General features: G+C 40.9%; 2 protein-coding genes across 3 annotated transcripts in view; both read left to right on the plus strand.

The window, feature by feature from the left end:
* Nucleotides 1-1,674: 1,674 nt before the first annotated feature.
* On the plus strand, nucleotides 1,675-11,854 carry myoz1b (myozenin 1b). Its single transcript, XM_077551155.1, has 6 exons — nucleotides 1,675-2,134; nucleotides 5,704-5,790; nucleotides 9,224-9,390; nucleotides 9,457-9,526; nucleotides 9,668-9,854; nucleotides 10,953-11,854. Exons 1-6 carry the CDS (start codon nucleotides 1,837-1,839, stop codon nucleotides 11,185-11,187), a joined length of 1,044 nt encoding a protein of 347 aa, XP_077407281.1. The 5' UTR covers nucleotides 1,675-1,836; the 3' UTR covers nucleotides 11,188-11,854.
* Nucleotides 11,855-13,283: 1,429 nt separating this feature from the next.
* Nucleotides 13,284-19,444, plus strand: part of usp54b (ubiquitin specific peptidase 54b) — a 47,802-nt gene continuing 41,641 nt past the window's right edge. The window contains exon 1 of one of the 2 annotated variants that reach the window (XR_013289146.1): nucleotides 13,284-13,459. The gene's annotated coding sequence lies outside the window, so the exon portion shown is untranslated. The remainder of the gene's footprint in view (nucleotides 13,460-19,444) is intronic. The other variant, XM_077550216.1, reaches the window with a different exon arrangement.

Raw genomic sequence — 19,444 nt, forward strand, 5'->3', positions numbered from 1 at the left:
AGCCAACACAGGTGGAGATCGTTATCAGCCTTCTCCAGAGATTGCTGATTAGCTGATGATATGAATCACCTGTGTTGGCTGTGGGAGGCATGGAAAACAGGCTGGATACCGGTCCCTGAGGACCAGGGTTGGGGACCTCTGGTTTAACCAATAACAAGTCCAACTTGGACTAAGCTTCAACTATACAGAGACCGATTTGGGACCATTAAAAATATGTGATGCTAACTAATGCAAATCCAAATACCAAGTGCAAAGTAGTTAAGGTGCGAATTGATGTCATGAATGAGCCACATTGCATAACGTGACCTATGACTTGCGTAACCTGATGTGACTCGACTTGCTTGAACGTGACTCGCTTAAAACTTGAAGGTTAAGACTTGATACTGACTTACAACTTCCACATACAGTATGTGACTTCTTCCCACCTCTGTTTTCTGTCGTGTTTTTCCATAATATCACAGAAAAAAAGCGCTAATTACACCTGTGTGAAACAAGAGGCCGACAACGTGTCTTTCTTTGCTTCCTGTCCACAATGCGGTGAAATAAAAATAGACATGACTCACCTCAGCCGTCACTCTCTTCCTTCCTGTGTCACCTACGTCCGCGCCGGCATTCAAACCAGCTCTCTGTCAACAATCATTTTTTTCCTCATATAATAACGTGCATACTTCATTTCATATCACATGAGTCTTAATTGTACCTCAATGCCAATCCATTTGGGCCTTGATGATGTTTTCATCCCCACCACATGGGGGCAGTGTGATATCATTCAGATACTTGAAGCTCACTGGTTCTGCCTAGACACAAGCAGCTTGTGGCCTTTGGCACAGAAGCTCAGACCCGCTGTTTATTACAGCCCGAGCACGGAGGACTTGAAAATATTCTCATCCAATTGACACCCTCTGGTATGCGGCCATCATGACAGGATTCACGAAAATCAATAGACAACCTACGTATGTTGTGGATGAAGAACTCGGGTATGCTTGACGGATGGCAGTTGTAAAAGCTGTGAGCTTTCATCATCGGCAGGGAATTCCACATGCATGAATCACCATGACAACAATTAATTGAATAACCTGTGCTGTGAAACAAAGGTAGTGTTCGGTCGGCTTTAGAGTTCAAAGATGGCTGACCTACATTTTACCGGATGGCCGCGCAGTTGTGAAACCCAAGCGGACCTGCGGAGAAAAAAAAACGGATCCAACCTTTGACCCTTGACTGGGATCAGGTGACTCCGAGGCTAATTTTGGCTCCTAATTTTAAACTAGTGCCACCGCGTGCTTCACACCTAAAAGAAGTGAAATTCCGTGAACACGTCAAGGGGCCCGCCGGCTTCTTTAACCACTTTTTAAGCGCTACGCTCTTCCCTATTAATTCACGGCTCGCTGTCTTGCACACAATCGCCCATTTCACCTATTTTTGGAGCCGTTAATCTGCGGCTATTTGGCACGGTGCTAAACTCTTAATTCCGATGGCTTTTTCACGGCGTGATTGAGAGCAGGAGGAGGGGTGGGTTAGTGTGTGTGGGGGGGGGGGGGGTCATCCTGTCCCTACGCATGCTTACCGAAAAGCTTCTGTCCTCACGCAACTGTTTTCAGTTTCATGTCATTGATTGTTTAGTGGCCTCAGAGACCAAAATAAACATTAAAGAGGTGTCAGAATGTCTTGGGCACGCCTTATAAACTGTCATTATCCAAAATTGGGGTCGGCTTTTTTTTTTTGGAAACCCCCATTCCAAATGAACTTTCTAGAAGTATCAGTAGTTTTTTTTTTTTTTTTTGGAAGAAATAACTTCAAATCTGATGGTGCTCTTCCATTGGCGTTTCCTTCAATGTGATGATTGGACGGTGGCCCATAGAGACCATTAGTAACCCACTTCTGAACTTGAAAAAAACACACCCACCACCCTTGGCCACCCCACCCCTCTTTCACACCCTCCACAGGAGGACGCATGTCCACAGCTCAGAAGCGGCCCTCCTGATAAGGTTTCACCCCGTCCAGTGGCGAAGACGTGGATCGGAAGCTCAACGCAAGATTCGAGGACTCCAGTCTACCTGGAAGTGGGGCAAATTCTTTCCTGCGGGAACCTTGCGGGAGCTGAGAGACTTCCTGTGTTTTACACCTCAGTTCTTAGGTAAAGACGTGTGTTTGTTTGTATGTGTGGGCTACAGAGAGGCCTTGAGCGCCGCTTCATGGTGGATGATCTGGCACTGATGCAATCTGAGCTGTTAAATAATTCAAGAGCCAGTTTAAGTTCAAGGACTTGTTTACAGTCAGATGCATTTGATTTGTGTTGTCAGCAAATTTTGGCAAGGCCTTGCGTGAGACAACCCCTCGCCACCGATTTCATCCCGTGTGGTTTATGTACTCAGGAATAAAGAAGTATGTATAATTATTATTGAATACAGCACCTTTTAGTAAATCTTGTGAAAATTTGCACTTTGTGGTCTGGAATATTTTTAAAATTCAGTTTCTATTCCCAACCTGAAATTTGGTAGGCTTGAGTAGACCCAGAAAAAGTCTTTTGCCATTTTGGTTTGAAACATTTTGGGCACATTTCAGGGCTCACACAAACTAGCGCAATTTGCTCAAATAAGCTAAGATCGCAAGCAGGGATGACTAAATTGCAAAGACGTTCTTGTCCATGCCATCTAATGTGGACAGAGCATATTGTCAATCTGACAATCAACCAGTTTCGCCAATCAAAACCAAATTCTGTGGACAATGTCTGTGTCATGACATTGTTGTGGAGGAGATCTTTTCCTCCGCGTGTTCGTTTTCTTTCGGGTAGTGAGAATGTTGGTTATCTGGATACAGGCTGGAGATCGATGAACAGTTCCTTCGAAGCTTTTATTTCTACAGAATATTCCGGGCATAAGTGAGTTACAGACAATGGCTGTAGCCTCTCACAAGTCCGAAGATTACAGAGGACTTACAATATTCTTATACTATCTTGAAGGGCGGTACCACACAGTTTCCAGTAAACAGTTCAACCGGAGCTGACCGGACATAAGATAACATGATACTGTGACACAGTGTTCTTCGAGAGCTTGGAAGTGTTTACATGTATGGGAATGTAAAGAGCATTATGTTAAACTGTTAAACTATCAGTCTAGACATTGTAGCAATGCCTTTGTCTTTACTTTACTGTTAGCCTCTGACGCCGTCCTAGCTTGAGAAGAGTTAGCAAACTTGTATATTGTACCGGAGAGACAAACCCTCCCAGGTTAGCTTAGCGCTAGCTAGCTAGCACGACAGAACTGGGATGGATTTAAACGTTACCCAAAGTGGAAGAAAAAAAACATCCTGGGTTCTGCTGTTGGCCAGTGTACAATGAGAGATCCTGGAGGTAAAACTTAAGTTATTTTAAACTATAAAGGAAAACCTTTTGGTAGGTTTGTGACGTGGCTGTGTTAGCGCATTGTCTTATAGTCTTAGTCACTCCAGTTACCATTATCATCAAATTGGATTTTTCATTCTTTGGACTTGTTTTTCGGTAAAAATACAATTAGTAACCCATTTGAGCCAAAGAATCGGTCAACGAATAGTGAATGTGGATTTTGGGTGTGGGTCCGAGCTCTACCAACAACACTAGTTTAGTTACTGTTAACTGTTAGTGGATGCGCGTATACCCCACAATGTCTGAAGTTTGAGATTGGGCGGTTCTGGACGGAATGTTAACCACCTTGGAGGAGTTTTTAGTTGGTATTTTGAAGGATGCTGATATGGGAACGTGCTGACTTTATGCCACCCTTCCATGTCAGCTGTCTCCTTCCAAGATTTATCCTGGAGCTAAAACAGGTAGGTTATGGCGGCTGGGTGAGTGTTAAGTGCAGTGGAAGGGGGGGGATGTGGTAACAGGACCTCTCCTCTCTCCTCGCACCTCGCATCGACCAGAATATTCCAGAAAAGCACCTCGAAGAAACTAAAAGCAGTCATTATGATGTGTTCCTCTTAACACACGTGCATGAACATTAGAGTTGAATCCCAGGCTTGGGAAATGGCTTCAATTACAGAGGATGAAAAGCAATTACATTAAGCGAACCTCCCCGCGGACGAGCCCCTTCCAAAGGGGCTCACCTCCAGCCTTACGTAATTGCTTTCGACCCGCAACGCGCTGCCAGCCTACATCGGGAGACGGCGGCCTCGGATGGGGAATTAGCGTCCTGAAGGCAGAGGCCTGCGTGCCTCGCACGCCACTGTTGCACTCAGCGTCCTTAACGTAATCATGGCGGAGCTGGAAACAAGCCGGTGGCTGTCGTGCGACTTTATCATCAACAACGTGCTGTTTTATTTATTGCCATGTAGCTACATACCAACCTTAATTGGATCACATTTCACTGCCAGTCAAACAGTGCCATGTTGCTAATTCTGTCATGAGCCCCCCCCCCCCCCCCTCCACTCACCAATTACGAGCAGAGCAAAAATGCAAGTCAACTTTTAACCAATGATATTTGCTGATATTGTTTACAATGACAGAATCACATTCTGATTGTTGAAAACGGAAAGTAAAAAGAACAAGTAATGGTAAGGTAGTGTTTTAATACTGCAATGGTTATTATGATTTTTACCAAATCTTGTCTGCTATTAGCCAATAATCTGCACCCACTTTATTATGTAGGTTGATTCAGGCGCAATTATTACATTGTTAAAAATACGTAAATTTAAACTGAAAATAAACACACAAAAACACTGGCCTTTTATGAATCTTAATACAAACAACATATTTCATAATTAATTGCAATTTGTAATCATTAATGATCCCAATAAATCGGGTCTAGTAGGTCGAACAATCTTAAAAAAAAACTTTTGCAAATATTTGAACAAATAAATAGATAAATACAAATAAAACTATTGTACCTTTCCTGTTGTCCATACTGGCCAACAATCTACATTCACTTGCCACTTAATTGAATAGCACACAATTAATGTAATAAATAATAAATATTCATTTTGATTAAATCAAAAGAAGTGTTTTCATATATAGTAAAAAAATTTTAAATTTTTTTTTTAAATTATTTTTCCAAATGTTTTCCACTATAGGCCATTGGCCAACATTCTAAATTTATTTCATAGGTTGATTTAACTGTAGTTAATATAATGTAAAAAAATAATTAATCAAAATCAAAATTAAACCAAAAATAAACATGTTACACCGGCCTTTTATTTAGGCAAAAACAATTAGAAAAAAAATCCACACACAATATCTTTTACAAATAATACCAAAACAACATAAAAAAAATAAAATAATCTAATTTGGAATAAAATAAAAAGAAAAAATATCTGCATATTTTATGTATTTATTTATTTATTCATTTATTTATTCATTCAATAGTAGTAGCACTCCTAATGGTGATCCCACAGTTGCGGTAAAGCTGTATAGTGCAGTAATTCTTATTATGATTATTTTACCAAATATTGCCCACTATTGGCCAGCAATCTACCCACACTGGCACTAAATGTTGACATATTTCTCTGACAGCCTCGATCAAAGAAAAATGTTATCCTGTGAAACAAGCTTGTCCGGGTGTATACCAAATGACTATTGACTTGCTGGAATGAAAATTTCCCACTATTTACTTCCCTGTTTGTCTTTCTAATTGCTTTAAATGTTTGTCTCCAAATGTGTTTAGCTCTTAGAAGAGGATGAATGAGTGCACGGAAGCGACTTTCAATTCAACATGTGTCTTTTTGTGTGCTTAGCCATGTCGGTGACAAGTGCTGCCCCCTCGAACAAGAGGAAGAAAGCCAACAAGATCATCACAGACTTCACCAACATCAGCCAGAATGGTAAGACACCAACACGCACACAATGTAAATGATTGTAATTATTCTCTATTGGATTCAGTTTTGACTAACAGAATTGAAACATAATAATTTGAACTCATTCACAGCCATTGACGGCTATAGACGTCAACATTTTATTTGAACTATTTCTATTAGTTTCTCATAGTTTTTCCACTTTTGTTAACAAGAGTATGAAAACCTAGATTTTTTTTTTGTACATTTAGAACAGATATAAAATTTGTGATTAACCTTTGAGTTAACTATTAAAGTCATGTGATTAATAATTTTTCTTCTTTTTTATTAGGGGGCATCAGGCGATTACAATTTTTAATTGTAATTAATCACATGACTTCACTAGTTAACTCACAATTAATCACAAATTTTATATCTGTTCTAAATGTGCAGTAAAAAAAATTGTAGGTTTTCATACTCTTGTTAGCAAAAGTGGAAAAAATGTGAAACTAATAAATTAAATTTTGACGTCTATAGCCGTCAATGGCAGTAAATGAGTTAAATGCCAGCGACTTGTAGTCATAAAATAATAATCAAATGCTCATCTGCTAATAGCTTTGTGTCCAAATGTTCTAAATGTGCAGTAAAAAAAATTGTAGGTTTTCATACTCTTGTTAGCAAAAGTGGAAAAAATGTGAAACTAATAAATTAAATTTTGACGTCTATAGCCGTCAATGGCAGTAAATGAGTTAAATGCCAGCGACTTGTAGTCATAAAATAATAATCAAATGCTCATCTGCTAATAGCTTTGTGTCCAAATGTTCTAAATGTGCAGTAAAAAAAATTGTAGGTTTTCATACTCTTGTTAGCAAAAGTGGAAAAAATGTGAAACTAATAAATTAAATTTTGACGTCTATAGCCGTCAATGGCAGTAAATGAGTTAAATGCCAGCGACTTGTAGTAATAAAATAATAATCAAATGCTCATCTGCTAATAGCTTTGTGTCCAAATAAACCAGCTCAGATCCCACTCTGAGGAAGCAAATTTGTGAATAAATAAAAACAAACATTATTTCCGTTTTATATTTATCGTGCCATTCTTGTTCGGTGATGATGTGATCTAACATAAAATACATGCTTTAGCTCAATAGAGGTTGCGACCTGCTGTCACTTTGCGTCTTCTTATTGTCATCACATCTGCGCCAACACGACTTTTGTGTGTTTTCGCTCATGTGGCGGCTTATCCCCGCTTTATCCCCGTATTTTGCCCCAGTTAATGCCCACTCAACCATCCATCATCTCTTGTCACTGTCGAGCCTTTTATTTTATCAACCCCCCCCACCCCCCCACCTGTCCGTCTGTCTGAAACCGCCTATACAACCCCTCTCCCCCACCCGTCTGTCCATTTTCCTCCCAGTCAGCAGTCAAGCTCCGGTTTCACATTCTTCTGAATTAACGCTCAAATCAATATCCCCACGGGAGAGTTCACTTTGCTCAGCAGCCTCAATTATTTTCTCTCTCTCTCACACACACACACACACACACACACACACTCAACAGACACCCACTTGCGCAGGTCTGATTTACGAGGCCCCCGGCGAACAGCTCTCCGCAGCATTGCAATGCCAACTCCCCGTTTTATAGGAAGCGGAAAAATCCATCACATCCCTCTGCGAGAGAGAGAGGATTGGCGGCGTGGGTGAGGATTTCCCAGCGTCCAAGCATGACAACCAAACCGTGACATCCCCTCCCCAACCTTACGGGAACCTTTCGTCTGATGACTTTGACCTACTGATTCTTAGCGTTCCCACTGGTTTCGCGAGCCCACGTCCCCTAACGCCGCAAGGCGAGGCGAGGAGATGAATACACAGCAAAAAAAAGCGAAAAATGGCTTCTAAAAAAAAAATGGTATATTTGCTGTTTTTGTGCTCAAGACAAAGAAAAGTGTTACTAGAACCTACTTTGCCGTTAAAATACCACATTTATTATTGTGTGTAGCATTAATAATGCTTTAATACCGTTTACGTAAAAGTGCTAGTGCGCATATTCGTTTGCCCATGTGTGATGCCACGTCAGCTAATGCTAACGCTATGCTAGCAAATACTATTAATGCGAAGGTAGTTTGTGTTGAATAATTCAACTTTGGAATAAAGTCATTTATGTAACATGGGTTCATTTTGTACATGCTAGATGCATGATGTTGCTGCTTTAGGATCTTCTCTATTTTAAGTGCTTTGCCGCCATTTTGTGGCATCTATACACAATTACAAACAGTCTTATAAATAATTTACAGATTATCTGAGCATTCATAACAACTACTACATTTCTATTAGCCATTTTATTACATGTTTCTTTGTACTCAAAACACGTGAAATAAACCCCAAAAGTCCAAAGAGCACTTGTGGAGCTCACCAAGCTGAAGTCCCGCAAGATTTGCACAATTCCAAGTGGCCGTTCAAACAGTTTTTTGCTTCCCCCCCAAAATCTTGGAACTTAAGTATACAAGTCATTAACGTAGTCCAACATTTCTATGCTTCTATGCCAGGGGCGTCTAAACTGCAGCCCGTCATTCGTTTTTCAGCGGCCCACGGCTAGAACTATAAAATGACATTAGACACTGCCTGCAAGGCTCGTTATAAGATAGAAAGGAAAGTATTCACTACAATAATAGACAATTTCTCTTCAAAATAAAGAATCAAAAATAGTTTTCAAGAAACCGTTTTAAAAGTTGTCAACAGGATGGGCTACGGCTGCTACTAGACAACATAAACAATAAATAATTTCTTGCTTGATTTGGATTTTAGGGTTTTAATACAACAAATTTTAACCCTGGAGAACCCAAGAACCCTTTTCTTCTTTGGAAAATTCTGAATTATACATTAAATGACTGCTATAAGTTCACTGAACACCAAAATATATGTTTTTTCAATTTTAACCCTTGTTTTTTGAACTAGCAGAGTTGCTAATTTATCAAAATATATATATATAAAACATACTATAAAATATATATATATAAAACATACTCCTAGGCATTTTGCAACATGATATGAAATAGATTAACAAAAAAACACAATTTTACCATCTGATGGTTTGCTGAGAAGATGGTTTTGTTTGGATTGATTTCCAGCTCAACAAAACAGCATGTTGCCAGCCATCTTGTCACCACCACTCTGGCTCATGTAAGTGCAATATTCATCCACTAGATGGCCCCATGCAGGGGTCAGAAGTGGCACTCTGGACTTTTGAAGTTAAATTTGTAAAAAAAAAAAGGTCTTTGTTACTTGAGTAGCAGAATTTATAGGGGCCAAATTTGACCCCGTGGGTTCTCCAGGGTTTTAAAGTGCCCCTTTCATCCTTCCATTTTTCAAGGCGGCCCTCAAACGAAAAAGTTAGGACACCCCTGCTGATTTTGCGCGTAGTAAAATCAGTCAAAAAAAACCTCAAACGAACAGACTAAAGGGACTAAAGCGATGGGTTGTTTTCAGACGACGAGTCTGACCCCGAGGCTTCCGAACTGGACCTGGGCACCAAGATCAAAACCCCCAAAGACGTGATGCTGGAGGAGCTCTCGCTGCTCAACAACAAGGGCTCCAAGATGTTCCGCAAGAGGCAGCAGCGGGTGGACAAGTTCATCACCACCAACGAGAACATGGTGGGAGAAAACCATCGTGTCGCAAACACCTCGAGCTTGGACTGAATGTTCTCTTCTGTATTCCAGCAGAACCTGCACAACCTTCTGATGTCACCTCCCCCTGTCCCACCAAAGCCTGAGATGCCAAAGGAAGAAGGTGAGGCTAAAGATTTACATTGTCAGCTTTTTTTCCCCAAGTAAGTGATCGACCAATCATGGATGATGCTTCATGATTGACTGACCAATAAAAAGTCAGTGACTTTGACTATGTTTGAGAAAATGCACTGCTGCTCCTCAGCGGCGCAAGAGGATGAAGTGGCGGACAAGGAATCGGAAAAGGAGAGAAGGAGAAGGGAGTACGTTCGCACCTACGTGTCGCCATGGGAACGGGCCATGAAGGGCAACCAGGAGCTGACGGCCACCATGAGAGCCAGTATGCCTCGACCCGGCAGGGTCCAGTTCCCTCAGTACAAGAGCTTCAACAGGTAAACAGCGAAATAACATTTGTTGGTCATTGTTTACATTGCCACTGATTTGTATGCGTTGCTACGACAACAGAGAGATACGTGTTTTTTTTTTTTCCCGTGAGGCTTTTCTGGGCAGCGCAAACACACCTGTAATGAGGTTTCCCACTGAGACAACATGTACGGTCCAGATGTGATTATCTCAAACCTAATGTGATCCCTTGATCTTCTCCTAATGCTCTTAATGGCGGGTGCGAGGGAGAGAGATGCTGTGACATTAAGAATCACAGCAAGCCGACAATGACATTTAAAGGACACTAAGTGGACAAAAGTATTGGGACAATCCTGTTGTTGGACCCAATTTGAAGTTATTACCACGACTCGTGATTTTTTTCTCTTATCACATCTTTTAAGAGGCAAAATGGTGTCCTAATCTTTTTTTGTCCCTATAGTATCACGACAATACGGAAGCGTATTGCATTCACTTAAAAAAAAAAAATAATAATCCAGTTTTTCTGACTAATTTTTTGGGGGAGCTTTGTTTTTTTGAGTATTTTTTTAATTTTGTTTTCTGAATATTTTTTTCTGTCCAAAAAATATTCCGAAAAACTGGCTGAAAAAAAATATTCTGAAAAACGGGGAAAAATTATTTTTAAAAAACTGAAAAAAAATTATTAAAAAAAAAACAGATTTTTTTTAAACGGGAAAAAAATATTTAAAAAAAACAGAAAAAAAGAAATTATTCAAAAACACTGGAAAAAAAGAAATTATACAAAAAAACAGATTTTTTTTTATTTTGTTGGTTTGTTCTCTAATCTCTGAGGGAAAACCCCTTTAAAAAAATCAGAAAAACAGAAATATAATTATTATATTAAACAGGGAAAAATTACTAAAAAAACAGAAAAAAAAAATTCAGGAAAACAGAAATTATTTTTTTTTAAACAGAAAAAATACTCAAAAAACAGGGAAAAAAATATTCAATAAAACAGAAAAAAAATACTCAAAAAAACAGAGCTCCCCCCCAAAATTTGTCAGAAAAACAGGAATACGCTTCCGTATGACAAAGCAGCCATTTTCACAACAATTTTCCACCTGTACCTCCCGCTTGGCCGCACCCAGGACGGCGCTGCCCTTCGGCGGCGTGGACAAGGGCTCCAAGCTGATGGTGTTCGAGCTGCCCGACCTCGGCGCGGACCCCGACGAGTTGGAGCCGCTGCCCTCCCTACAGGCCAACATCCACTCGCGGCCCTCGTTCAACCGCACGCCCATCGGCTGGGTGTGCAGCGAGGACAACACGCACATCCACATGGCCATGGACGCCATCCCCTTTGACGGAGAGACCGATGATCTCTGAACACACGCAATAGCGTTGATGGCTATTTAATGCATGGAAATGAAACATGACTTGTTGGAAAAAAAGGACAAAGTATCTCCCTCCCATTTATGATGATTTTACATAGCGTGTGCGAATGTACTAACGTGTAAAAGCACTATGCACTCTTAAAACGATGTACTTACGCAATAAAGTTCCCCTTTAGAGATATTACCACTGCTTCTCGTGCCTTACAGTGCATTGAGTTTGAAGGGGTGTACATAGACCCTAGGAGCCTCAGATATTCTTGTTACGGCCCTGAAAAGAGCATTTAATTACGGAGGTCTATGCAGGGATGTCACACCAAAATCTGGGCCCCAATAATTAATTAAAATGGAGGGTTGGGGATATAAATCAGCGAGTTTGAGGGATCGAAAAAAGCCATAGAACCTCTTAAGATTGTTGTTACAGCCTAGTAAAGACCATCAACACCAAAATGTTTTAGACTACTATTTGTCTTATGTCAGTCTCAATTTTCTTTCATTCATACTGTACAGGGGAATCAATCGTGGGGAAGACTTTCTTGGGGCCCCAAGCATGTTAGGGGCCCTTGAGTGAAACTTCAGTCAACAAACTTGTTTGGGGGAAAATGTGATTGAGTTTTGTCTGGATTGATGTACTGTACAGAGGAATCAATTTGGGGGGAAGACTTTCTTGGGGACCCAAGCATGTTTGGGGCTCTTGTGTGAAACTTCAGTCAACAATTTTGTTTGGGGGGAAAATGTGATTTATTTTTGTCTGGATTGATGTACTGTACAGAGGAATCAATCTGGGGGGGAAGACTTTCTTGGGGCCCCAAGCATGTTTGGGGCTCTTGTGTGAAACTTCAGTCAACAAACTTGTTTGGGGGAAAATGTGATTGATTTTTGTCTGGATTGATGTACTGTACAGAGGAATCAATTTGGGGGGAAGACTTTCTTGGGGACCCAAGCATGTTTGGGGCTCTTGTGTGAAACTTCAGTCAACAATTTTGTTTGGGGGAAAATGTGATTTATTTTTGTCTGGATTGATGTACTGTACAGAGGAATCAATCTGGGGGGGAAGACTTTCTTGGGGCCCCAAGCATGTTTGGGGCTCTTGTGTGAAACTTCAGTCAACAATTTTGTTTGGGAAAAAGATTTGATCATTTTTTGTTTGGATGTACTGTACAGAGGAATCAATCAGGGGGGGAAGACTTTCTTGGGGCCCCAAGCATGTTGGGGGCCCTTGAGTGAAACTTCAGTCAACAATTTTGTTTGGGAAAAAAATATGATCGTTTTTTGGTCTGGATGTACTATACAGAGGAATCAATCTGGGGGGCAAGACTTTCTTGGGGCCCCAAGCATGTTGGGGTTCCTTGTGTGAAACTTCAGTCAACAATTTTGTTTGGGAAAAAAATATGATCGTTTTTTTGGTCTGGATGTACTGTACAGAGCAATCAATCTGGGGGGCAAGACTTTCTTGGGGCCCCAAGCATGTTGGGGTTCCTTGTGTGAAACTTCAGTCAACAATTTTTTGGGGGAGAAAAATTGTGATCGTTTTTTGTCTGGATGTACTGTACAGAGGAAACAATCTGGGGGGAAGACTATCTTGGGGCCCCAAGCATGTTGGGGGCCACCGTGTGAAACTCCAGTCAACAAATTTGTTCGTGACAAAAAAATGTGATTGTTTTTTGTCTGGATGTGTGCAGTGATATTTTCCTCGTGTAAGCAATAAAGGATGTGAAAGTGTCCTCACCCACCGGCATTATTAAATGACAGGCCTGCAAATGGTGGTGGGAACGCGATCCAAATAGAGGGGTATTATGGTATGCGCGACCTCTCACACTCGGTGGCTCAGGCTGTTGCTGCAAAGCGAGGCTAGCGGGTGTCAAATGTTGGACAGATGTCCTCTGCACGACGCTGTCAGCAGCTCCAACGAATGTGTGTCAGTGTACGCACGCACACACACACACACACACGTCCCCTTAAACTGCCACTGAGGGTGAAGGATACGCAGGTAACCCACAGGGATGACGTCATCCCCTCGTATATTTGAACACCCCGGCTTGCCCGGTAGGAGGCGGCATCACGATGAGCGCGCACAAGGTAGGGGGAGGAAGTATCGCGAGAGAGCAGCGGCGTGTCGCGCGACCGCTGCGCTGGATGGATGGCGTCGGTGGGGGCTGCGTGGAGCCGAGCCGAGCGGATACGCCCACGGCTCAGCCTCCTCTCCGCCGTTAAATCACACGGTGGGACACGCGAGCGGACGGAGACTGGCGGCGGCTGCATCCGGGGTGAGTAATAACAGCGTGTGTGCGCGAGTGTGTACGCGCGTGCGCTTGGCTCCATGGCTGATGCTGCAGAGGTGCGCGCGCGTGTTGGGGGATGCAGTCGGCGTGTTGCCCATCATCATCATCCTCATCGTATGTGTGTCGCAGCTAGACTCACTATTTGGTCTTGAGCATCCTTTTCAAGTTCATCCTGTCAGCCAGTCACAGGTGTCCAGTCGTGTTCTTTATACACTTGTGGGTCTCAGTTTCGATTGTAGTGGGTTGTGGGGCTGTGAGGGGGCGGGGGTTGGACTTGTTGATGGATGAGCTACAAATCTTTTGTGTGTGTGTGAGTTGCAGGGTCACTACTTTCTCCTGGCGCATGCTCACATCCTTTCAAGTTCACCCCGCATCCAGCTAGTCAGTCAGTCCAGTTTCTGCATCTTTCGGTCTGACTGTGACGTTGTGAGGAGTTGCATTGGACTCATTGATGGATGGGCGACAAACCGCAGCCTCTTACGGGAGCCCCATTCACACGCCACTGTCAGCCACTGCCGGGTGGCCGCTTCATTGATTTAACGTTGCGGTTCCGAGATTGATGACTTTGGACGCCATCGCCGCTGCGATGTTACTGCCGTCTGCTTTGCGAACGTACGCACGCATTCACGCAAAAGTAGGTAAAGTGTGCAATGCCAAATGTCTGCTAGCGCAATGCTAACACACAATGCAAAACTCCAAAGACGGGCTAGCAAAATTAGCATGGGTGTTGCGGTAGTTGTTACACTTTAAGCAACGGATACTTAAAGACAAACGTTGTAACAACAAAAACAATATAGCAATATTCACAAGAATATATTCTTTATCCTCTGCCAAAAACGACTAATATTACAGTAGCTAACCTAGTGAAACTTGTACATCTGTATGTCTTTATTGGAGCAAAAAAAAAAACCACTTTCATTCTTTACATTCTATTTAATATGGGTGTTCATCTTGCCATAAAAGATGATTCAATATGGTCTTCAATACGTGGGGTGCGAAACGATTCAAGGACGGTTCGATTTGAAAGTAGAATGATTCAATTCGATTTGATACGTTGATATGGTACAGCTCAGTTCGGGAAGGTATGACGCAATGACTTTTTTTTGCTATCATTTTATAAACTTTTGAACAAACTTGCACATGTGAGGGAACGAAACCTATACAAAATATTTGCGGAAGCACATACCTCGGGTCAAAAATTGAGCTCTGAAGACAGTTTTGCATAGGATTAGGAACATCAAAGCAGCCATTTTATTTTCTCTATTTCCAAAAATGAACATGTGCTGGAGATTGTAACCGTTTACTAGTAAATTTGAAACTTGTATTGTATACTCAACAGATGGCCGTTGCCAAATTTTGAATAATAGCAATTACGGCTGCTCGATTATGAAGAAATTATTTATTTATTTATTTTTTTCACAGGAGAGCTCAGTATTGTTCATTCGATTTGACATCATCATTGCTCTCTTTTTTTTTTTTTTTTTTAAAAAACAACAAATCAATTAAAAAAAATTTAATAAATGTTTTTTTTTTTTTTTTTAAATACATATACATATATATATACATATACACACACACATATACTGTATATATATATATATATATATATATATATATATATACTTTTTTTTTTATGTGGGTGAGTATGTGTATGTGCGTGTGTGTGTGTGTGTGCGTGCGTGCGTGCGAGCGTGTGTGTATTCATCAGTTCACCTAAAGCCCATTAAAAAAAATCCCATACTAATAATATAATATAATAATAAATTGCCAAATGCAGAAACATCAATGTAAGTTATCACGATGTAGTGGCTCTCGCTAACAGATAGAATTAAGTAACCGGAATTAGGTTAAAAAATTCTTCTCATAAAGATTATGAAGAAATTATTAATCACAATTATTTTGGTAATAGTTGCAATCACGATTAGGACAATGATTTATTTTTTGGTACATTTATGTTTAAACATAAAAAATATTAAGACAAAAAAATTATTTGAAACACTGTAATTAGTGCCTTTTGGACAAAACTAAATGTATTAAATAATTTTTTTCACTTAAAAAAAAGGTGCAAATGTATTTAAACGACTCAAAATTAGCATTAATAATCTTTTATTTTATTTTATTTTTTTACAATTATGCAGATTTTGTCATTGTGGAGTGTAATAATTGAAATTGTAATTGAATTTAATTAATCACACAGCCCTAATAGTAATTTCGTCATTGCGAAAAACTAGGTTGCCAATTTCCCGTATTTATTTTGTTGTTTAAACTGGCTTTTTTTTTTTTTTTCATTTATTCATTTCATAAAAACTCCCAAGTGTAATAACTCCTCTTAGATTTGGGACGGACTGAAGTTATAACTCATACATGTTCGGCAAAACATAAAACGTGTACTTAAGTAGGGTACTTGATCAAACTCATCGTTTGCATCGCGTCGTCGTGTATTTAAATGTGCTTTCCCAAAGCCAACGTGGAGCTTTCGGAATGACACAAACTGGATGTCTTCCAGTGCCTTTTTTGTGTGTGCGCACAATGTTCCAGCGTTTGTTGCTACTGTGGCTCATCCGGGGGAAAGTGTCCAGGGGGAGGCGGGGAGGAAGTTTAATCCTAAAAATATTCCGGCTTTGGGAGCGGATTCACTTGATTTGACTAACTGTGACTGCTGACAGTCTGAGTACGCGTTTGGTTTGCCGTTCGCTCTCGCAGTGAAAATGCTTTGTGAGGAGAGTTTCCAACAGCTTGCGTGAAGCGGATGAAGGACGACAAAAAACGTTTAAAAAGGCACCTGAGCTGTTTTATGAGCAGTCTTCTTTTAACACGAACATAATGGCTTTGTGGATTTACTGTATGTTTTTACAGCCTGCCGAGATGTAATCAGCCTATTAAACGACTTCTCCGTGGTCACCGGGAACATTGTTTTGATGTAGTGTGGGCCGACTGGGCCCACTCAAACAACCTTACCGCCAGATGCCCTTTGGGGGGGTCTCGGAAACGATCATTTTAACTGACTTTTACAAGACTTTTATTATTTTTTACTTTGTGGTTCCACTTATCAGTGGGAAGGAAATATTCACGCTGTGGCATTGTGGTTTTATGCCGCTTACCCTCATGTCATATTAAACACAATTAACAGAGCATTAGCAAAGGACGGCATGCCCTCAAACATACCATCTCCATCATTTACAAGCTGTCATCGGAGTTTATGTCAAAACAATGGCGGGTGCTCTGCTGGGGGAAACACTGTACAATTTTGAGTTGGCCAAGTAGTAATTGGGATTGAGATAGTTTCAGGGAATTGCTAAGGCGTGGAAAAGTGTTTGTGTATCGCGGTGTCTTTCTACGATTTTGACTGTTTCTGAAATGAACATCTACCTTTGCATTCTCAGGTGTGAACTTTCCAACATTTTCTCCCGTGTCCTTTTACAACATCACACACACACACACACACACACACACATACGAGTCTGAGCCAGGAATTCTGTCTGTTTCAGCAGTATGCTGATTCTTAAAATTGGAATTACCTTTTGAATAGAAAGTAGCACTGGAGTAAATTTCATATTTAATTCCACATTTTTATGGGGTGAGCTTTTTTTTTTTTTTTTTTTTTTTTTGGAGAGCTCAGTATTTTTTATTCGGTAATTCTACCGATTTGACATGTCATCATCATTGCGCTCTTTTATTTATTTTTTTAATTTTTATTTTGAATGTGCATGTGTGCGTGCGTGTGAGTGTGTACTCATTAGTTCACCTAAAACCTATTAAAAATCCCATACCGTTCACCTAAACCGAATACTTCAGAATCCAGCTAGAGTCGTGAGGTTGTCAGGAGACCCGAGGAAGGATCAAAGTGGGGTGCGCTTTCCAATGGTATGAATGTCCTTTAGCATCTCAGCTGGTATTTAGGTTTTTTTTTGGAGGTCAACGTAACGTGATGTTTAGAAAGTACTTTTACATTTTGAAGTGGCATAATCCAACTGGTACTAGATTCCTCGTCTCTATTTGTAAACAACAGAAATTGCTTGAATTTTCATCAGTCAGATGGAGACGACTTGTCCTCCGTATCCCCCTCTTGTTGACATTTCAAGCTGCAGCGTTCCCGCCTCAACTACGCCCCGCCCTCCCCCCCCCCGCCAAGTCTGCATGCACGGGATTATTGAGAGGTTATGGTTTAAGAAAGAGCAGATTAAACAATAGCAGAGGATGAGGCAGGGGAGAAGGATGAGGAACGCACGCTCCGATGTCTCCTTTGACCTTAGCCATCCCGCCAGTGTGCCTTCTCTCTTCCTCCCCCCGTCACGACCGTTCTTTCAGACGTTTAATCTTACGTCCCACTTATTCATATCGTCTTCTTCTTTGCTTTGTTTTCCTTCCGACCCCCCCCCAAAAAATCGTCACGTGACGTCCCAGGGTGGACCGTAAATAAGCGTGGTTATGTAAAAGCCTCCATATTAAACACATTCTTTCACCCTTTTTTCATTTTCCGCCCGTGTGATTGGACATGCGCTGCGATGCGGCGTCGAGCTTGTGGCGTGCGGTCACATGGTCTATGCGGGGAAATGACCTTGAAGAAAATCCCAGACTCCGGCTGCACGTTCACGCACCTACACGCCGCACGAGGATGTATAACTTGATATGAAACGTTACTTGGGGAGGAAGTGCAGCGAGGTGAGGATGAACTCGAGGCTCTCCCTTTTGTCAAATGGGGCTATTTGAAGTTACATATAACCCACTTAGAAGGAAACCCACTGCGCGTGCTTGTGAGGTCATGCATGTGAAGTTTTTGGGAAAAAAGAAAGATGAATGAGGAGAGTAGAGGTCACTGGTGGGGGGGGGGGGGGGGTGGAGAACGAAGCAACAATGAGAGGTTGTTGAATAAAAGTTCAAGAGTCTTTTCAGGTGGATGTGTTCCTTTCATGAGCGTGCGTGTGCGCGTGCGTGTGTCAGAGAGCTATTGTCCTCGGTGACACTGGTACGCTGACACGCTTGACACAAACATTCAAAACAATGGGAGAAGTCACATGATGTTGTTACACGCCGATCGTAACCCTCCTGTCGTGTTTACAAAAAAACTGCTCATGGGTCACCGTGTCCCGTCACATATTTAGCCATAAAAAAAAAAGTTAGCTTCATACAGTGGATTTATAAGCTGTATTATTATTGCTAGAAAAATTCCCTTATTATTAATATTATTATTATTAATACAGGTAAGCACATACAAAATACTAGTAATAATAATAAGACTTACTAAAGAGAAAAATGAAGTTAAATGTATATGTATGTACAGTAAACAAACTGTTTATGTCATAGTAGCATGATACTGAGAGACATCTTTTCCTCCCTCGGGCGCCATTTTAGGCATTAAAGAACAAACACAAAAGTACGCGGACAGGCGCGATGAGTTGGGCTAATACTGTCGTTTTAGTGATGTGCTATAGAAATCAATTCATGAGCAGGTGAGTTTGCAAATGTCGATTTGCGAATTAGCGGGGGTTGACTGTAGCTAGTTAATTAACCAAATGACTAGCTGGCTAGATAATAAATACCTCACTGACTGACTGGCTAACTTTAATGGGTCTTTTTTATTTTGTTGTACTATTGGTAAGGAAATAAGTGGTTATTATCGCTCACCTGATATTAAACAAAATTAACGACAACAACAACAAACAAAAAACGACTGTAGATAACTAGTTATAAAAAAAATGGAATAAGTAGTTAGTAGTGACTGACTAGCTAGCTAGCAGACTAACTCACAGCAACCTTTCCATGATTGGTGGAGAAAAGGTCTTTAAACCCTAATGTTTACAGCAAAGTGATACTAAACTACATAACGAGTTAAATAACTCACAAGCTAGCTAGCTAACTAAATGGCCAGCTATCTGATTAACAAGCTAACGCCAAGATAATAAAAATACTGCACTGTTAAATTTTACAGATGTAAGTGTTTCTTAGGGTTTTATTTTTTTTAAAGAATTA

This window comes from Vanacampus margaritifer, chromosome 18 (assembly GCF_051991255.1).
Source record: "Vanacampus margaritifer isolate UIUO_Vmar chromosome 18, RoL_Vmar_1.0, whole genome shotgun sequence".
Classification (NCBI taxonomy): domain Eukaryota; kingdom Metazoa; phylum Chordata; class Actinopteri; order Syngnathiformes; family Syngnathidae; genus Vanacampus; species Vanacampus margaritifer.